The sequence below is a fragment of the Zalophus californianus genome, chromosome 7, assembly GCF_009762305.2.
Source record: "Zalophus californianus isolate mZalCal1 chromosome 7, mZalCal1.pri.v2, whole genome shotgun sequence".
Classification (NCBI taxonomy): domain Eukaryota; kingdom Metazoa; phylum Chordata; class Mammalia; order Carnivora; family Otariidae; genus Zalophus; species Zalophus californianus.
Window position 1 is genome coordinate 36226347 of NC_045601.1, and position 19878 is coordinate 36246224.

At 36.0% G+C, this 19878-nt stretch overlaps 1 protein-coding gene across 3 annotated transcripts in view; it reads left to right on the plus strand.

Moving 5' to 3' along the window:
* THEMIS (thymocyte selection associated) overlaps positions 1-19878 on the plus strand; it is a 191593-nt gene that overhangs the window by 150009 nt on the left and 21706 nt on the right. Inside the window, exon 5 of one of the 3 annotated variants that reach the window (XM_027602815.2) lies at positions 18063-18214. The exons of the other annotated variants lie outside the window; for them this stretch is intronic. Coding sequence (XP_027458616.2) covers positions 18063-18071 — 9 coding nt within the window. The 3' untranslated portion in view covers positions 18072-18214. Of the gene's footprint in view, positions 1-18062; positions 18215-19878 lie in introns of those variants that run through there. 3 annotated transcript variants of the gene reach the window in all.

Sequence of the window (19878 nt, forward strand, 5' to 3'; positions counted from 1 at the left end):
ATGTACTCCCTTTTTTAAACTGACAGCACTCTGTACAATTGTTCTTGTGAAATCATACAAATGTGTACCTGCCTGTATATTGATAGTTCTACATATAGATATCTTGAAAGTTAAATTGAACAGGATTGAAATAAAATGCCTAATTTTTTAAAAAGACAATGATGATAGAGCTTTCCTTTTTTAAAAAAGAAAAGGGAATTATTTAAGGACATACCTTTGTTACCTACCATGAATCCTTTCTTGTACTTGGATGAGTTAGTGTTGGATATTGATTCCTAAAGCATCACATGTAAGATGAGACTATTGCTTATTTGCTGCTATTACTTTGTGGAGAATGTTTGCACAACCCACAATTTAAAGTCATACTACATTGATACCGAAGGTAAAAAAAAAAAAAAAAAAAAAAACTTTAAAAAGTGGTATCGGGGCTCCTGGGTGGCTCAGTTGTTAAGTATCTGCCTTCGGCTCGGGTCATGATCCCAGAGTCTGGGATCCAGCCCCACATCGGGTTCCTGCCCAGTCAGGAGCCTGCTTCTCCCTCTCCCGCTCCCACTGCTTGTGTTCCCTCTCTAGCTGTCTCTCTCTCTCTGTCAAAAAAAAAAAAAAAAAAAAAGTGGTATCTTGTTATGCTCCATGGTTCTTTCCAGCATTCTGTAGGATGATGGAAAAATGTATATTTTGAATCAAAACATGAAATGTTAAACTTTGTATTGGAAACCTCATAATTCTTGCTCATCTCCATCTCCATTGGTTTCTCAGTATAAACCCAAAACTTGCTTAGACTGAGAAGCCAAACTAACCAGTTCCTTATAACATTTAATTTGAAAAGTATTTAGGCCTTCTTTATTTAGGGAGTCATTGTCTATCATGTGCTATAACCTCAAATTGTATTGTCTGAGTCTAATTCGTAATGCTAATGCCAGATATAATTTTGGAGCATTATGTGTTCCTGGAAGTAATGTTCTGTAGATCTAGCAGTTTTAGAGGAAAGATGCCTTCCATACCAGCAACGAGGATATTTTTAAGGAGGTCTTTTGAAAAGAATAGATGTGATGGAGTGTTAAGATAATCCTTAGCCTGAAGATTCTCCAATTAGTCACAATAATTTCTGGAAATATGACTCTACATACATATATTATTAAGAAAATATGAATATTCCCTAAACTGTCAATAGATAACTTACAAAGAATTCACTAATTTGAACAGTTGTTACCATTCATCATTCTTTCCTCATCTGTTCTTACTGTCTCTAGTGCTGTTCTTCCCAAATCCCTAAAGCTGCATCCCAAATCCCAAAGCCCATAATACATTGCTGTCTTCCTTCTTCTTAATACAACTCCCCCTCTTTTTTTTTTTTTTTTAATTTTTTATTGTTATGTTAATCACCATATATTACATCATTAGTTTTTGGTGCAGTGTTCCATGATTCATTGTTTGTTCATAACACCCAGTGCTCCATGCAGAACGTGCCCTCCTCAATACCCATCACCAGGCTAACCCATCCCCCTACCCCCCTCCCCTCTAGAACCCTCAGTTTGTTTTTCAGAGTCCATCATCTCTCATGGTTCGTCTCCCCCTCTGACATACTCCCCTTTTCTTCCTCTCCTGTTATCTTCTTCTTTTTCTTTTTTCTTAAAATATGTTGCATTATTTGTTTCAGAAGTACAGATCTGTGCAAGACTGTTGAATCCCCCTCTTTTTTTAAACCTTTGTCCCGAGTTCCAGGGTAACTTCATGATTAAGTTAAGGCAATTTCCCTAACAAACCATTATTGGTCTGGAGGTGGGCACATGATGCAAGGTTGCCCAGAGAGAGGACATTATATTCTTTAGTCGAGGGAGAGATTTTCCTGTCTTTCAGTGGATGTGAACTAAGAAGCATTTTGTTCAGTTGCTGCTGGTAGCTGTCTTGTGTCCGTGGAGGAATTGGCTAATGGAAAAATTGACATGCTAAAAATGACAGAGTGGAGAGACAGTAATAATCTGGATCTATGACAGCATCACTGGACCACAGCATCCTGAGTTTCAGCTTCATACACATTTCACCATAAGAATTATGCATTAAATCTCAGTTTAAAAAATACAACCACATTAAAGCAACGGTTGTGAAGAAGTCCTAAAGCCTAAGCATATGCTTGAGAATGCTTTTAAGGAAAAATTCTCCAGATCACTTTACTCAAGTGTGGGAATATAATCCCTTCACACGTTGGGGACTGCTTGTATAAAGCATTTAATTTGTAAAGCATTTAAGTAATTTAAACATTTGTAAAGCTGTTAAATAATGTGAGATGAATATTAAGCAGCTTCTTTATAATATTTTAACTTTTACATAAATTTTAACCATTAACTTAAAATTATATGAGTAATTTTCCAGTCAGTCTTAGAATGAACAAATTTTTCCTGCCTTAAATCTGATAAAAAGATCTAGTTTGGCCGTATCTTGTGCCACTGTTGGGAAATCCAAATCCAAACGTGCTGGAAGAACAGCTCTAATATTAATGATGCATTGACATCCTGGTTTAGAATTTGTGATCAGGCATTAATGAAATTGTGCCTATAATTAATTAGTTGTTTTGTGTTTTCCTTTTCACATTAACCATACAAAATACTATATGAGGTATATATAAACATAGATAAACAGAATTAGTGCTTGAAATGTGTATATGAAGGAATACTTTCCATGTAGGCCAAGGCTATGACAAAAAATTATTCCTGCCTCAAAAGAATGATATCAAAACTAAAATATGTCTTTGTTTTTCTCCCACTTGAGAAAAAAAATTTTTTCCAACTGCAGGTGATCAGAACATGCTATTAGTTGGAAAAAGACATCTGTAATTTTTCCTCTTCCTTGTGAGGACAGCTTTCTTATCACAACCCGGGTCCAATAAAGTTTGTGGGCTGAGACCTAGACAGAAGTATGGTAATATCCTTGAATAACAATGATTATAATGAGAACACTGACACTTTGTTTATGTAGAACATTCCTGATAAGTGTTTTCAAGTGCTGTAGGAAACAGTGCCCCCCATTTTATAAAGAAATGAATAGAGGTTAGGAGTGGCTTTTTATTAGTGCCCCCAGAAAATATCAAGCAAAGTGCTTTTTTATTAATACCTTGATCTACTCAAAATTACAAATCTGTCTCTATATTCTCCAAAACTCATGACATGGTATTATTGTGGTCAGTGGAGCTGGCTGCAGTTCTCCATGATGTATGATGCTCTAATAAACTTCCAGTTCAGCTACATGTGCAGGAGATGAGGCCTATTAAATGGCTTAAACTTCATCTTCAATCTAGTAAGGTCTAGGAACATTTAACCCTATGGCCTGGTAATGCTTTGTCGGGGTCTTACAAAATACGATTACTTAATTGGAGTCTTAACCTCTTTTCATAAATTCTCTAAAAAGTCTCTGGTCCTATCACAGCATCTATTTCAGACTCACCTGTAAGTTTCCTGCTACATTAGAGTTGCCACTTCTCATGAAGGCATAGGGAACATGTGGCAAAAATCCTAAGGGAGAATTGAAAATGTGATAAAGCCTTTTTATGAATATGAATCATTCTTTTCTGTTTCTAATCTTCTTTCAAAATAAGCTGCAATGTGCAGTGCTCCATATCTAGTTTCATGAAGACTTTTCTTCCCCATTAACTTGACACAGAGAGCATCAATCCTGGGGTTTGAATAAATATCAGATTCATTGCTTGGCTTACAGTCAGTTTACAATCACCATATATTTTTATGCTCTTGTCATATTTGAACAAGGGAGACTTAGAGAAGTTATCCACACAGTGAGGGGTGTAGATTGAATAATTATGTGCTTTTCCAGATAAAGGAAGAATAAGTTTCACACTGTAGTGAGCTCTAGATTCAACAAGGCATAATAACCTCAGAGCTGGATCAGGTTTTACATGTGAGGAAATTTTTGCCATTTCTGACATATGAAATTGTTATAGAGGCCATAGTCAACAAATCCAGGAATATTAAACTCAATGAGATTTTGGAGTCCATCATATCCTATTTCTTCATATACAGATATGCTATTGGCTCCTAAGACATTGTCTAGCTTAGAATCAATAAGAAATTAGGACTGGAACTGAGAATGGACGTTTAATCTCCTTTCAGTCCAAGGATGCTTTTCACTATGAAATAATTTGAAGTACGAATCTCAAATTTTAATTCAGTAAAGTCTCTAAATATTATATATTATAATTGGTTAACATGAAAACTAAGTATCTGAGAAATGTGATGCTCCCAAGGTTATATAGTAGTAGTAACAGAACTGAGATTAATATCCTTGTTTCCTTCTTTATATTGAGGTATAACTGATAAAAACGTTGTATTAGTTTCAGGTGTACAATATAATGGTTTCATATTTGCATGTATTGTAACATGATCATGACAATAAGTCTAGCTAACATCCATCACCATACATAGTTACACATTTTTTTCTTGTGATGAGAGTTTCTAAGATTTCCTCTTAGCAGCTTTCAAATATGCAACACAGTATTATTATGGTTATGTATTTTATAACTGGAAGTTTGTACCTTTTGACCCCCTTCACCCATTTCACCCATCCCCCAACCCCCACACTGACGACCACCAATTTGTTCTCTGTATCTATGAGCTTAGTAATGATTTTTTATTTTTTAGATTCCACATATATAAGAAAAATATTTTGAAAAAGAGATAAACAAGCATGAACATAAGATTGCCTATAATTCACTACTTAATTACCTTAATAATTTTGATAAATCTCCTTTCAGTTTCTTTTCCTCTCTGCTCAATCTGATTTGTAATCAGCTGTTTTCAATTAATTTAATATCAAGCCAACATTTCCCATGTATAGTATTATGTTTTAGAGGCATACAGTTTTATATTGTTGGTCATTTATTATTTCCCATTTTTTAGTCTCGAAGAGAATATTTAAATAAGCAGTGTATCTTGTTAAATTCTCAAGCACACCTTTGATTTGTTACTTAATATAAATAACTAGAAGTGGCATTTCTAGATCCTTTTCCCAAATTTGTGACTGAATAATCTCTATCAGTTGAATTAAATTTTAAAAATACTATCAATGAAATACTCATTGTACATCTGCCTTGTGCAAAGCAACTGTGATAGGTTCTATGAGAATATAATGTGGAGTAAACCCTGTGTGGCCGATTGCTGATTGTTTTCTAATTGTTCTTCCGCACTTCTTCCTTAGTAACCTAGAATCCCTGGTTTTTAAGTTATGGCTGCCAGTTTAAATACTATATTTCCCAGCTTTTCCTAATAGCTAGGTTGGTTCTGTGACAAAGTTATGACCGGTCAGATACAAGCATGAAATGGTATCCATAAATGCCAAAAGTATCTCCAAAATGGGGGGCGGTCCCTGGAGTGTCAGTGATGACTTAGAGCTCCAGCAGTGGTCATGGCCTTGAGGAGGAAGCAAGAGTTTGAGGGTGTTAAATGAGGGAGAGAGAGAGAGAGAGAGAGAGAGGGAGAGAGAGAGAGAGAGATGCCTGCAAACCTGACACTGTCAGTTCATATCAACCCTGGATAGTCTACCTCTATTGTATTTTTCTGTGAAAAAGAAATACAATCTCTCCATTGAGCCACTAATATTTTGGGTTTTCTCTCACATATAGCCGAACTTAGTAATTTTTAATAGAATATTACCTGTTGGAAATAGAAGAGGGTAAAAGAATAAGAAGAAATGGAGAAATAGCTGGGTAGAAACTGAACTTGAAACAAATAGTTTCAATGTTCTAAGTATGGGTATTAACTTTAGGCATTTTAGACTTTCAGATCTTATTCTAGTAGTTTGAACAATCTTTGACCATTCTACCCATATTTATAAATACAGAAGAATTGATCTAGACAATAAATTAAAAACTTTTAACTTTAAGTAAAATAGTTGAATATGTTGAATTAGAATTTGGCTCAGGTCATGGTCCCGGGGTCCTGGGATTGAGTCCCACATCGGGCTCGAGTGGGGAGCCTGCTTCTCCTTCTGCCTGTTGCTCTCCTTGCTTGTGTGTTCTCTCTCTCTCTCACTGTCAAATAAATAAATAAAATCTTAAAAAAAAGATAGAATTGGGATCCAAATCCACAGGGTAAATTGCTAATCTATTATGTTCACACCAACAAGTCGGTACTTATGATTTGATACTGTAATGCAAATGCCTTCTATAATATACCTGCATTGTTAATTGCTTTTTTCCATAATGAATTATAGCATAAAGATATTTATAAGCATTATAGATCCTCTTGTTAAATGGCTTTCAATATCTACCTTATGATTTCACTACAGTTTCCCTAGTTTCTCTGCATTACTTTGGGATTTTAATTGTCTTTTGAATGATTATTTCTAATTTTTCTGTATAAAACATTTTATATTTAAGATTAGTTGCTTAGGCATATTTCCCACAAGTAGAATTATCAGTCAAGGGTGTAGTAATACTTAAAGGCCTTGATACATATTTCCAAATAGCTTTTCATAAAGGTAGGGAATAATTTAAGCTCTCCCAAGTTAGAATGTATAAGAGTGCTGTTTTGGTCACTTTGGCTGATTTCTTTGTGAAGTTGAAGAAAGTTTTCTGTTTAAATATCTCTAAAGCTCAGGAGCCATCCTGATGTAAGGACCATTGTGTTTTATTTCTTTATGTTAGTCTTTCCCTCTCATACTTTTCAATTATACGTTTGATACAATATGAAGGGTCTGGGATAACGTGGAGGTAATAAGGGGATTTGGGGAATTGAAGGAGGGAGAATGAGCAAGAAGAGAGACTACTAAAGACAAATTTTCTTTCCACTGAAATTTCCAAAAGATCAACCCCTCTTTAACTTCCTGAAGTAAATCCAGATGATTCTGGCAAACTCAATAAAGACATTTGCAGCTTCTGTAACTTATTGGAGGATAATTGCCTGGAGCAGGCAATGAAAAATCTAGTGTTCTAGGGGCAACTCTGGTCATTGTACCTGTATCAGATATTGGAGGGTTGGTCAATTTCAATGATATAATAAAAGTTTTATTTCAAAATCTCAGTTATTTGTCTTTACTATCTACCTTTACTTTTTTCTGGGCCAAGAGCAATCTTCAAAGGGTAACATATTAGATTGTTGGAAGTAAAACTAGTGAGCTGTTGTTCTTTTACTTAAGGGAACACCTGTAGGCATAATACAGAATTGACTAAAATAATATTGCAAAACATAGATTTGCTTTTCACTATTTATGCATTGTTTTCAATAGAACTTATTCTAAATACAAGATTTGCTTTTGTGATATATTATGTACCTGAAAAATTTGGGCTAAGATTTATGAAAGGAATTGATTTAATCATCATCTTCATCATCATGTGTGTCAAGTAGCCTGGGGCACAATAAGATAGATGTCTGTAGTTTTGTTTGAATTCAGCATCTGCCCACAAAGCTAATACCATAGCAACTAAGAAACACGAGTACATCTTTCCTTAAGAGACTCTATCTTAAGAAACCTTTTATGCTCCATCCCCATTACATTTAAGGACTGCATATCTGATCCTCTGAACAATACAATTCCACTCTACTCTTTTTCCATATATCTCATTCTTTAACTCCTCTTAACCACCAAGCATATTTCTAACATGAACTTCCTTCATTCCATTCACATCCACAAATTCCTAAATGCCAAGCCGACTTTCTCATTTAATTTGGCTTTGGGTGGGAGAAAAATTTAGAGTGATGACATTTTCTCAGGCTTAGACTTCGTATGTGGAGTGTTTGGTGCTCTGAAGATTAGCAGCCACGTGATAAACTTGAAATTAAGAGGATGTAATGTAAAACGTTCTTCAGAACTGAGATATCATTATTTTAATCTGGAGCAGACAGCCACCTCTGGGTGCTTCTTGCCTGTAGCCCTCCCTGGACCGTTTATAAGTATGTGGACCTTCCTCAAGAGAATGGCTCACTTTTTCTTTCTCTCGCCTTTCATATCTTGTAGATTATTTTTAAAATGATTCATTCTCCTTTATGGTAGCCGTTTTCATAAATCAGCTTTGTAAAACTCAGGAAGAAATATTCCTCATTGTGATAAAATGTACACAATATAAATTTACCACTTTAATCTATTTTAAGTGTAAAATTCTATGGCAGTAAGTGGATTCACATTGTTGTACGACCATCACCACCGTCCATCTCTGGAACTTTCATATCTTCCCAAAATGAAACTTTGTATCCATTAAACAGTGGCTCCCTATTCCCCCATCCTCCCAGACCTGGCAGTCACCATTCTACTTTCTGTCTGCATGAATTTGACTACTCCAGGTACCTCATATAAGTGAAATTATACAATGTTTTTGTGTCCTTTTGTATCTGGCTGAGTATTTCATTTAGCAGACTGTCTTCAAGATTTGTCCATGCTGTAGCATGTGTCATAATTTTATTCCTTTTCAAGGTCAAACAGTATTCCACTGTACGGATATTCCACATTTTGTTTATCCATTCACCTGTCGATGGACACTTGGGTTGCTTCCACTTTGGGCTATTGTGAATAACGCTGCTATGAACATTGGTGTACAAATATGTATTTGAGTTCCTGCTTTCGATTCTTTTGGGTATATATCCAGAAGTTGCATTGCTGGCTCCTATGGCAATTCTATGCTTGATTTCTTTAGGAACCACCGTACTGTTTTTCACAATGATTCGTACCCTTCCCTCTTCCCTCCCATATGTAATGTGTCTGTCCTGCAAAGACCTTCCTTAAATTGTTTTCACTTAGTTTTTCTGTGGAAGTCATTCTTTTTTGTCATTTTTCACTGGTGTTATTATTATTTGCTTGGGGATCAAGAGTCACCTGACAGAAAGTATCTCAGTTCCAATGATTTCTTCTTCTCCTATCTAGCCTGAGCAGCCTCATGTAAACTTGACCCATTATCTTGGCCAGCCAGTAGCTGTTATTCCCATTTTTCAGATTAAGAAATAGATTAGATGAGCAGGTCTGTTATGAGAATTAGTTGATATAGTAAAGGATTAACTGAAAAGCAGAGTAAACATAAATGACTTCCATAAGTCACTTAGGGAATTGGAGAAGCTGGTTATAAGAGTTTCTAAATTCCTAGCTGAACACTTTCTGCTGTGTCTCTAGATTTTTTATGCTTCAAGCCTTAAGAAATCATTCCTTAATGATTGGCTTATCCTCCTCATTCACTTCATTGTGCATCTTTATTTTATTATGGAATAAAATGCATATCATACCTGGGAGGGGGTATTCCTCTATGATTGTAAGTATATAATACTGCGAATGAAATTTTATAAGCAACAGCAAACAATGCTTTCAAGGAACTATTGTCAAGATCAGAAGAAACACAAAGGAAATAAAAATGATAATTTTATATTAAATGAGGTGAAGGTCATTATTTGACCCTTAGAAGTACTGAAAACACACAGGAAAACTTATTGGCAAAGTTTAAAGAAAAGGATAATCTTGCCTATCTGTTTAGAAGTTATGTATTATACACTGTTATCTTTGGCTCCTTCTGTGTCTATTAACTACATGTTTGTTGAGAAATAGTGAAGTTGGATAGTAGGTTTGCCAATTTAGAACTGAATTATCTACAGAGTTACAGTACTTGTAGGGTTTTATTGGTTCCTCATAGATGGTATCTATAAAATTTAAGTACTTTTCAAGTATGGACAAACAAACATATACAAATATCTGTGTATATGTGATGAGGGGAAAAAAGAAGTGGAAATATTTTCAAACATGATTACAAGAGCAAAAATTTTAAAAAGGCTTTTGATTTTTGAACACTTGCTGGCAACATAAAACATATATAATATATATAGATAGATAGATAGGTATATATACATAGATATATATATATAGGTATATATATATATATAAAATAAATGCCCCCTAAATTTGTATTTCTTTTCTCTTAAAAAATATTGTAGTAAATGGTTTATAGTTTGTATATTGGAGTCCTAGTAACTCATAAATGCTCTCTGGAGGAATAATGCTATGTCCATCACAGACTGCTTCAATAAATAAGTCATCCCCTTCTCCACAGCCATTTGTAACTACATACTTGCTTTGTTTTCATTTTTCAAAAGAAAAAGTGTGGTCAGGTTGTTTATGATCTCATTTCTGTTTGCAGCAACTCAGCAAAATGGGGCTGGCCTTACATATGGTCACCGTTTTTTAATGACATTGGGAGGTTTTAGATCAATTAAGAGACTCTTTTAAAAGAATCAATTGGGTTGGCTATGCAACTGAGTTTGATTAAAATCCCCTAATTAATCACTTTTGTTCTATTTTTTTTTATTCACTGGGCTATGACTATGAACAGTTTGAACTTTATATCCAATAAAGATTTTAGTAATGTTCAAATCCACTAGAGGCTTCCAAACTAGTAGTATTTGTCTGACAAGATACTGTCATTAACCAGTGTTGACAGACTGGTAACTTCAATCCTGAGTCAGTCAAAACTACGGTGCTTACTTTTTTCTTCTATTGTCTGTTTTGAGCCCTGCTTCATGTTTGAGTTTCCAGCACTTCATTTTATGCGTATTTTAAATGATTTTAGATGTACATTGTGATAAAATATTCCCACCTGCCCAGGGAGGAAAAATGAGTTTCCTATTGCCAACGCTTTGATTATTTTCATACTTCTTCCTCTGGAGGAATCAGGGGTGAATCTCTGCTTCAAGGTCCAGGGATCCCTTCTCCAGCGATTCTTTATGCAACCCTATCCTATATAACAGGCCCACGCATACAGAAATGACACCAGAAAAAATCGATACGGGCACTAGCTGATCAGAATGTGCCTTGAACTGAGGCTGGTCGGCTTGGTAGGAATGTGAGCCCTTCGGCGAATGCTAGGAAAAACCCCTTGTGTTTTTAACTATTAGTATAATGGCATCTCAGAGTGTAAGAATATTGGCAAAGTGGCAGGCAGATTGCAGATTCGTATAAAACCTTATTTTAGTTGACATGTTTGGAACAATCTGTGAGGCTTACGGCGCTATTCGAATAGGCCGCCCAAGCCCTCCGAATTTCACATAGCACCTCTGCCTTTCCACTGGCTGGTTCTTCCTTTGCTCTGAGCCCTTGGAGGTAGTTGGAAGTAATTTTTATTTATTTTTACCCCACAGTTTGCTCACTTTTGCTCTCTCAACTCCTTTGTTTCTGGGAAATGAAAATTAATTTTTCGTCGTGGGCTTCTTATCCACCTTTTGGATCTCGCTTCCAAATGATTCTTTCTGGACTCTATGCATTTGAAGTCTCCATCCCCAGACGTTCACAGCACTGGCCGGTGCAGTGCACGGGGCCAGAGGGCCTAGAGCAGCTCTGTCTCCCAATTTACCCTTTTATCACCAGAGTCTTCTCCACTTTCGTCTCTTGCATCTCTTTGTTCTCTAGGAAATGTCAGTTTATTTAAAGCTCACTTCACATTAGCAATCCACCTGAGTACTGTATGTAAAGGTTCCATTTCAGAGGTATAGAAACGCCTGGGTTTAGGTCTTGAAGAAAATACTGTGTTGGTGATAGATACCCTGAACCCAGTTTGGACTTTGTATAGCCTCAGCTCTTTGCTCTCAGGTTGGTGGTGGGGGGGGAGGGGTTATGTATGGCCCTTAGTAGCCTACACCTTAATCAGCTGAAAATTTGACTATCATGTTATATGGCAAAAGAATGAATATTTCCTTCTCTGGCAATGAGGTGGTTGAGGAGGATTTTATCCTGGATGAATTGGTGGACCCTACACGCCTTTATGCATATCTTACAGGAGAGGAGGTGAAGGGGTTTAGTCACACAAAAGCATTGAGAAGACAATGTGAAGATGGAGGCAGAGATTGGAGTAGTGTGGCCAGGAGCCAAGGAACGCCATAGAATGTCAACAGCCAGAAGTTGGAAGAGGCAAAAAGGGTTTCTCCCCCAGAGCCTCTGACCTGGCCCTGCTGACACCTTGTGATTTTAAACTTCTGACCTCCAGCACTTTTCAAGAAGAGATTTCTGCCGCTGTAAGCCACCCAGCTTGTAGTAGGGAACCCTAGGGAACTCATACAACACACAGGTTTTCTCGGGCTTTCCAGGGAAAAATGAACAGGCATATATTTCCCAGGCGTTTTGGAATTTTACAGAAATAGCACAAAAAACTAACCATGAGTTACTTAATTGATTAATTAAGTCATCACGTATATATATCAAGGACTCACGGGAAATTCCAAAGGTAAGCAAGCAGAAGAATGGCCAGGAGCATAGTATCTAGCAGGACGGACTTGAAAATAAGAAACTCACAGCCTACTCAGGAAATCACAAAGCAAAAGCAGAGAAGGGGAGCCATGAAATGGAGCTGTGGACTCATCTTAAAGGTCACAGAAAGTGGTCTGGAATTGATCCTTTGGGCTACAGAATAGGAGTTACAGAGGAATTTTTAATAAAGAAGTTAAATTGAAAACTCTTAATTTTATAAGAAAAACCTATGACTTTTCACTTTTGAAATAGAACTCTTTGTTTTCAACTAGCAGGAATAATACTACAGCTTCTCCTTGTTGCATTGTTTACCTAAATAATTTTCTTCCAAATTCCCCATCCATAGAAAATTTCCCTTTTCTATGCATAATTGTATCCACATATGCTACATTAGTTGGCAACTGGGTTACAGACCCGTTCTCTGTGAATGGCTGTGAATTTAGTTGCGGGTAATGAGTACTTTTTTTTTTTTTTAACAAAAGTTATACATTATATTATGTGTATGAAATATGAAAAATAGTTTAGATTCTCTAGATCTGCAGCATACTACATTGTGTGGAGTAGGGTTGAGAGGGGAGAATGAGAGAATGAGAATCTAGGGTAGGGTAGAATTTACCCCTAGTTTTGCTCACTAGCTTGTGCCTTTCTCTGTTAGGTATAAGCAGTGTAGGCGAAGGAAAATAAATTTTCCTCTCCCCTTCTGAGTTCTTGGTTGAGGCCCGTATAATAAAAGACAAATCAACAAGAGAAAATCAGAAGTTTACTAACATGTAGACCTCATGTATACAAGGGAGATACCCAGAGAAACTGAGTAACACAAAGAGGTAGCTTTTAAATTTAGTCTTAAATACCATCTAAATGGCCAGAGGGGTTAGGGGATACAGGCTTCTTAGGGAAGAATGATTTTTAAAAATAATTTTTAAGGAAAATGAATGGGCCTTTAGAAAAATAAGTGGGAGGTGTGGCAATTTGTGACAAAGTTTGTCTGGGTGTGATGTCACCTAGTCTCTTCTGTGATAAGTCAGTCTTCTGGTTGATGGAGGATACGTCTCTAGGCAGATAAAAGGAGCTCAGAGACAGTCTCTCCTTGCAATTTGCTTTTTTCAGTGCCTATAGCTCAAAGTAATCAGTATCCCAAAGAGGCATCTTTTGGGGTGGCATGTCCTGAACTCCTACAGTTGTCATATTTGGGGATGACATTTTCTGCTACCCTCCAGTAGGAAAAAGCCAAGGTAATAAGGACAGAGTCCCACCTCAGATGTGCCTCCCTGAGTCACCATCATGCTCTCCCTGCCTGAGAAGTCTCCCCAAAGTTACACCTTTTGCCCTCTACAGGCACCCTGTGAGAATGTTCCTAGCCTGCTCCCTATCTAAGGTATAGATAGTATCTAGCATTGTGTGAATTCCTGTATTGAAAAAGTAGTCCACTAATATTGATCTGTGTTGGGGATATGAATTTGTTAGAAATACAAATTAAAGATATGTAAGTTGAAAATGCATCAAGTTTCTTTCTAGCAATATAGGAAGTAAATGAATTCTCAATTGCTTATAATTCCTGAATGCAAATGTCACTGATCATTGAGATAAGCCTTTTATTCTGGAATTAGTTTATGATATATTTGTGCACATGTAGTTAGAGAGTAAAATTCTTAAACCTAACGCATTAGTCAAAATGTCTCAAGGACATATGTATAAAAAAAGGTAAAATTGAATGTATTTACATAGCTCCTTGCCAAGAAAATGAAAATGTTTTACGTAAATACTCTAGGAGCTGAGATTAGATGAGAATACTTGAGATATGGGTGGCATTTGAATACTTCTTACTTGGCTCTGCTTGAAGAAATACAATACTCTGAAATATTCACTAATGCATTTACCAGCCTTTTGGGGTGCCGAACATCAAGAAAAAGTGCCAACTGAGATCCCAAGAAGCTCAACTTAAGCCTGGAGTTTATGTAAATAGCCTTTGTCCCGAAGATATATGTATGACTTAAAAAAAATAAAAACCTCTGCCCATAGAAGTCTCTTTTCAAATAAGAGACATTTAATCCTGGAGCCACAGAGTCCTGGCAGATTTCCCGTATTCAAACCGAGTACGTAGATAAAATCTCACTGCTTTGTCAGCAATGAATAACTGGATTCTGAAGACAGCTTCAAAGATCCGGGGAAGACTGCCATCTGGTGGGAAAATGAAATTACTGCTAAAGTACAGTCACAAGCTCCCTGTTGCTTTGTCAAGTATTTGTTTAAAGCCAACCTTTAAAGCAAAATAAAATGATATTTTAAGTCAAACACCACCTGAGTGAAGTGTTAATTAATAACCATATGATTATCATTGTTATCTTGTTTTTGTTCTGTTATTTTACCTTTTCTCTGACATGTGAGAAAAAGAAGGAACTGACAGATACTGTGCTTTTTTTCTATCTGGTTATTCAGTTTTCCTCACTCATCAATTTCTAGTTTTCAGAAACTGAGATAAACCCTGTAATTTCAGTAAAGGCAATGTAATACACAGCTCTGACGACTGTGGGAGATCAAAAATACAGAGAAATGAATAAAATGGCAAGTAAGAAAAAGAATCTGGACATAGGTCTGAAAACAATGAGCCTTTAGCCTAGACTCTAGTCTGGTTTGCATTTGAGGATATTGTTTAATCCTTTAGTACTTGAGTTTCATTTCTCAGCTTTGACTCTTATAGTTTCTCTGTCAGCTGAGTTTTAATTTGGCAAACGATAATGACAGATTGCACACATATTTGTGTAGAGATTTTAATGTATTTAGGGTGCTTAGATGATCCTGAGGCTAGATTTTAGTGTTATATCGATAAATGCTCAGCTCTTAAATACCCCTTATCATCGATTTACTGTCTACTGAATTTCTCTCTTTTCAAAGTAACGTGGGAGTGGAAGTATTTTCTGTAGAATTTTAAATGGTATGTATATACACATTTGTGTCTGTGTGTGTTTGTGAATGACACTTCATATTCAGTATTTTCTAAGTATGAATTTAAAATCTCTCTGCTCAATATACAAATTACATTTAATAAAATTAATTTCTTCTCAATACATTAGACATGCACTACTACTAAAATATCAAGAGATAGATCTAAATTCTTGGTTTTTTATAAAGTGAGAATTTCAGGTATAGATGGGAAAGACACCTGGACCCAACCATTTTCTCTCTTTATTCTCTATAGTTAACCAAAAGCAAATGCCATGTTGAATGGTGAGTTTGGCCACATGGGAGGATCTGGTCTTTGTTATTGTCCACCAGCAAATCCTTCCAGGCCTTTCAGCCTTGCTGTTAGCTTGCAGCCTTACTCCCTGACCCCCTCCCCTCCCCAACTCCCTGCACCATTGTCCAGACTGAAGCTTCCTGTGTAGCTTCTGGAGAAGTAGAGTCAAGTCTCTGAAATGCTCCTCTGAGAGTGTAAGGGATCCAGTTATGTCATCCTAGCCAAGTCAGTGCTAACCACCAACTCCAATTTGAGGCAGATGAGATGATTTAAGAAACTATAGCCTAATCTCTACAATACAGTATATTTTTTATGTGTCCTCACATTGTACATAAGTCTGCTATTGTCTTGATCTATAGTCAGGCCAAGCTATTTTTTAACTTTTTATCCTGAAAAATTTCGAGTACATACAAAGGTAGAATAGCATAATGAACCTCCAGACATCCAGCACCCAGCTTCATCAACTATCAACTCAAGACTAATTTTATTCTACCTATATCCCTCACTATTCAGCCCCACTGGATATTTTGGGGAGAAGACAGAAGCAGACATCATTTAATTTAATTTTATGAGGAAATAATTCATTGGATACCTCTGAAAGGTAGGGATTCTTAAAACAAACAATATAGTTATCATACCTGAAAACATTAGCAGTAATTCCTTAAGGATATCACATATCATGTTAGAATTCAGATTTGCCTGGTTGTCTCATAAATGTCTTCTTACAGTTTGAATCAGGATCTAAGTAAGGTACACACATTGCAGTTGAATGACACATTTTAAGTCTCTTTTAATGTATGGAATTCTTCCTATTTTTTTCATATTTTTTGGAGAAACTGGCTTCCTTCTACAGAGTTTCCCAAAACATGAATTCTGCTGATTGTGGTTGCCAGGGAGGAGGAGTGGAAATGGTGTTTCTTTTGCAAGCTATTTAGAGCAACTTGTATAGAAACTGGACTGTTATGTTTTAGTGCACTTTGCTGTTTTCCAGACACCTTCTATTCCTCAGTTTCTCATACTTCACATAAGATTTTTGTCTATCAGTTTCTTTCCTGGTCTATCACATGCCAGATATTCTAGAAAATATATATTTTTTATGTCATACATTCTAGAGTTGTTTTGCCTGCGAGTTGCTTTCTACTGAGATATCCTTCTGACTTGTTTTCCTGTGAATTGATAGTTAAATTTTGAAGTTTGATAGACTGAGGTTTGAATTTCTGGGAAAACTACTCTATAATGAGTGCTGTGTATTTTCTATCAGGAGATACACAGCATCTGGTTGTTTTTTGTTGTTGTTTGTTTTTAAAAATAAAGTTAGAAACTGTTGATGATCATTGTTACCTCAAAATATAGAACAGTTCTGGCCACTGGATCTTATTTTTGTTTCCAGAGAGTGAGTATCTCTGAGAATGGGACCCTGACTAAGCACCCTCCGTTTGAGAGTATTGCCCTATGCTGTAGATTCAATGAGCCTGGTCAAGTTGTTTGCAAATTGTATTTTCTACTTTAAGCAAAATTGAATCTGACAAAATGGACAAGTATTTTAAAAAAATACTAAAAGCCCCATCAATTAAAGATTATACTATTAAAGACACCATTAAGAGAGTGAAAAAGCAAGCTACAAAGTGGGGAGGCTTATTTGCAGAACAGATAAAGGGTATTAAAAAGGACTTGTATTCAAATACGTAAAGAACTTTTACCAATCAATGACAAAAATACAGACAGCACAATAAAGAAAATGGGCAAAATACTTGGATAGTTACTTCACAAAATTGGTGTCTCACAATGACCCATAAAACATTGAAAAACTATTTAATCTTGTCATCTAGGAAATGTAAATGGAAACCATGATGAGGTAATACTATAGAATCATAGAATGATTAAGTAAAAAGACTGACAGTACCAAATCATAGCAAGATTGTGGAGAAACTGGAAGTTTGTGTACTCCCGGTGAGAATATATTCTGGAAAACCACTTTGTGGAGTCTCCTATAGCCGGGCATACATACCCGCTATGACCCAACAATTAAATGCTTACAGAAGCATATGCGTATGTGAAAAAAAAATGTGTACATATGTGTACAGAAAGACATGTATAGAAATATTCATAGCAGCGTTTTTTATAACAGCTAAAAATTGGAAAAAACTCAAATGTTCTTCAGTAGTAGAGCAGATAAATAAATTTTGGTGTAATCATACAATGGAATACTCTGACATTAGGGATAAAAAGAAAGAAGCCAGACACAAAAGAGAATATACTCTATGATTTAAACTATATAATACTTCCAAACCAGAGAGAAATCTAATCTATGATATTAGAAGTCAGGATACTGGTTAGCTTTGGGGAAGATGGGTTGGAAATGTGATGGGCTAAGGTATGATGGAGCTGGTGGGAGCCTATTAATATTCTATGTCCAGATCTGGGTAGTAGTTACATAGATGCATTCAATGTGTATCAAGTCATTGCACTATCATTGTGCCTTTTTCTAAAAGTACTACATACTTCAGAAGATAAATTTATTAAAATATTATATTTATAATATGAGCAAAAGGCAACAGTGATAAAAAAAGTAGAACTGACTATTTTCATACTTCTCATATTTCTCCATCAGCCACATTAGGAGGAAAAAAGTACAAGAAGATGAACTAATCACACCCATCAAGATGTCAGCCAAAAATTTGAAATTTTCAAGACAATTGAATGAAGATTTATAAATACTCTCAGTGACGGTGAATTTCACCATAGTTTATACTGTGTTATGTGATGTTAGCAACTAGGAAAATGAAGCCTTCACGATTAACAATATATTTTCAAACTAAGCAAAAAGAATATGAAGACAATTATGTACACTTTTTCATTGCTGTTTATAATTATGTTATAACCAATCCAGTACCTCATTACATTTAAACCTCACTCAAATTAATGTTCAACTCTTTTGAGTTTTTTAAATAGAGATAAAAAAACTACATACTATTAAGTGTACCAGTCCTTCCTAAAAATGGCTAAAATAATACAAAGAAGCAATATGGTGAAAAACAAAAACATTTCTTTTTCTGAAAATACTCTTGGAAGGTGCTTGGGAAAGAAATGCTGAAGAATTCAATGAGCTCATATATATAATAGGCATAAAATGGTACCTGGCACTTAGTGAGCACAAAATAAATGTTAGCTGTTACAATTATGTGTATGAACAAATGACTCTGTAAGGGAGATTTTCTGCAAAGTTGCATGAGAGCTCGGTTTTTTCCCAACATATGTGTTTATTGTCTTTGCTAGATTATGCTTCAATAATAAAATCCATGAAGTATTTTTTTAGTGCATTGGAGAAACCACTCTTCTATCCCTTAATGACCTCTTGAGCAGTGCATTGGAGAAACCACTCTTCTATCCCTTAATGACCGAGTCAGGGCAGCTACTGGTTGTACTGGTAGAGCAACGGTGCTGTCCAGACTTTTAAAAAGTGATTCTAAAGGGGGATTAATGACATGACTCCACCTATGAAATGTATGCTAGGTGTCATTATAGGCAAGTTACTAAAGCAAAGAAATTGTAGCCAGAAGTTTACAAAGTTCTGAACGATGTTGTAAATATGAGGTTAATTTATAGAAACAAAAGTATAAAATATAGTAGGATCCTCATGATACTTTGTGAGATGAGGAATAACTGTGGTACTCTTTTGTACCATTTAAAGATTTGCTGATTGTCTTATGACAAATAATTTTCCCCCAAATTAAAGGTGTGCTAATATTAAGATTTATTTTTCGGGGCACCTGGGTGGCTCAGTTGGTTAAGCGACTGCCTTCAGCTCAGGTCATGATCCTGGAGGCCTGGAATCGAGTCCCTCAGGCCAGGGTTCTGTAGAAATTTAGAGAAGGTGTGAAATGGTAGTGCCAGGCAGTGCTTGACAAAAGGCATGGGGAATAGGGTGTCTGATTTGGAAGAAGTCAGAAGGGCAGCCTTCATGGGAAAGTTTTGAGGAAATGTTGCCAAGCTTGAGTTGAGGTGAAGAGGTGGGAAGCAACCTTCAAAGACTACATCCTGTGTTAGACACCTGTTCAAAACAGCATGAGATTTTTACATTTTAGCAACACTTCAGTGGCACACATGCCATTTAACATTTCATATAATCGGAATACTTAAAGAAAGAGTGGGATTAATCATACTCATCACGATCATTTCTAGCTCAAATAATAATGTGCCAGTGTTTTACATCAGGTTGCCAGGATAGATACCTTTCAGAGACATATATGGAAGGCTGTGTTTTCATACCCAGAAGGTTAAAATGATTTCAAATGTAATTTTTAAGAAATGAATTTAGAATACTCTTCCTAGATACAGAGATATTATATGGTACACTGCAGTTCCCATCTGCCATCTGCAGCAAGTGTTGTTCTGCTGGACACTTTTCAAATGCTCTTCGTATGTCT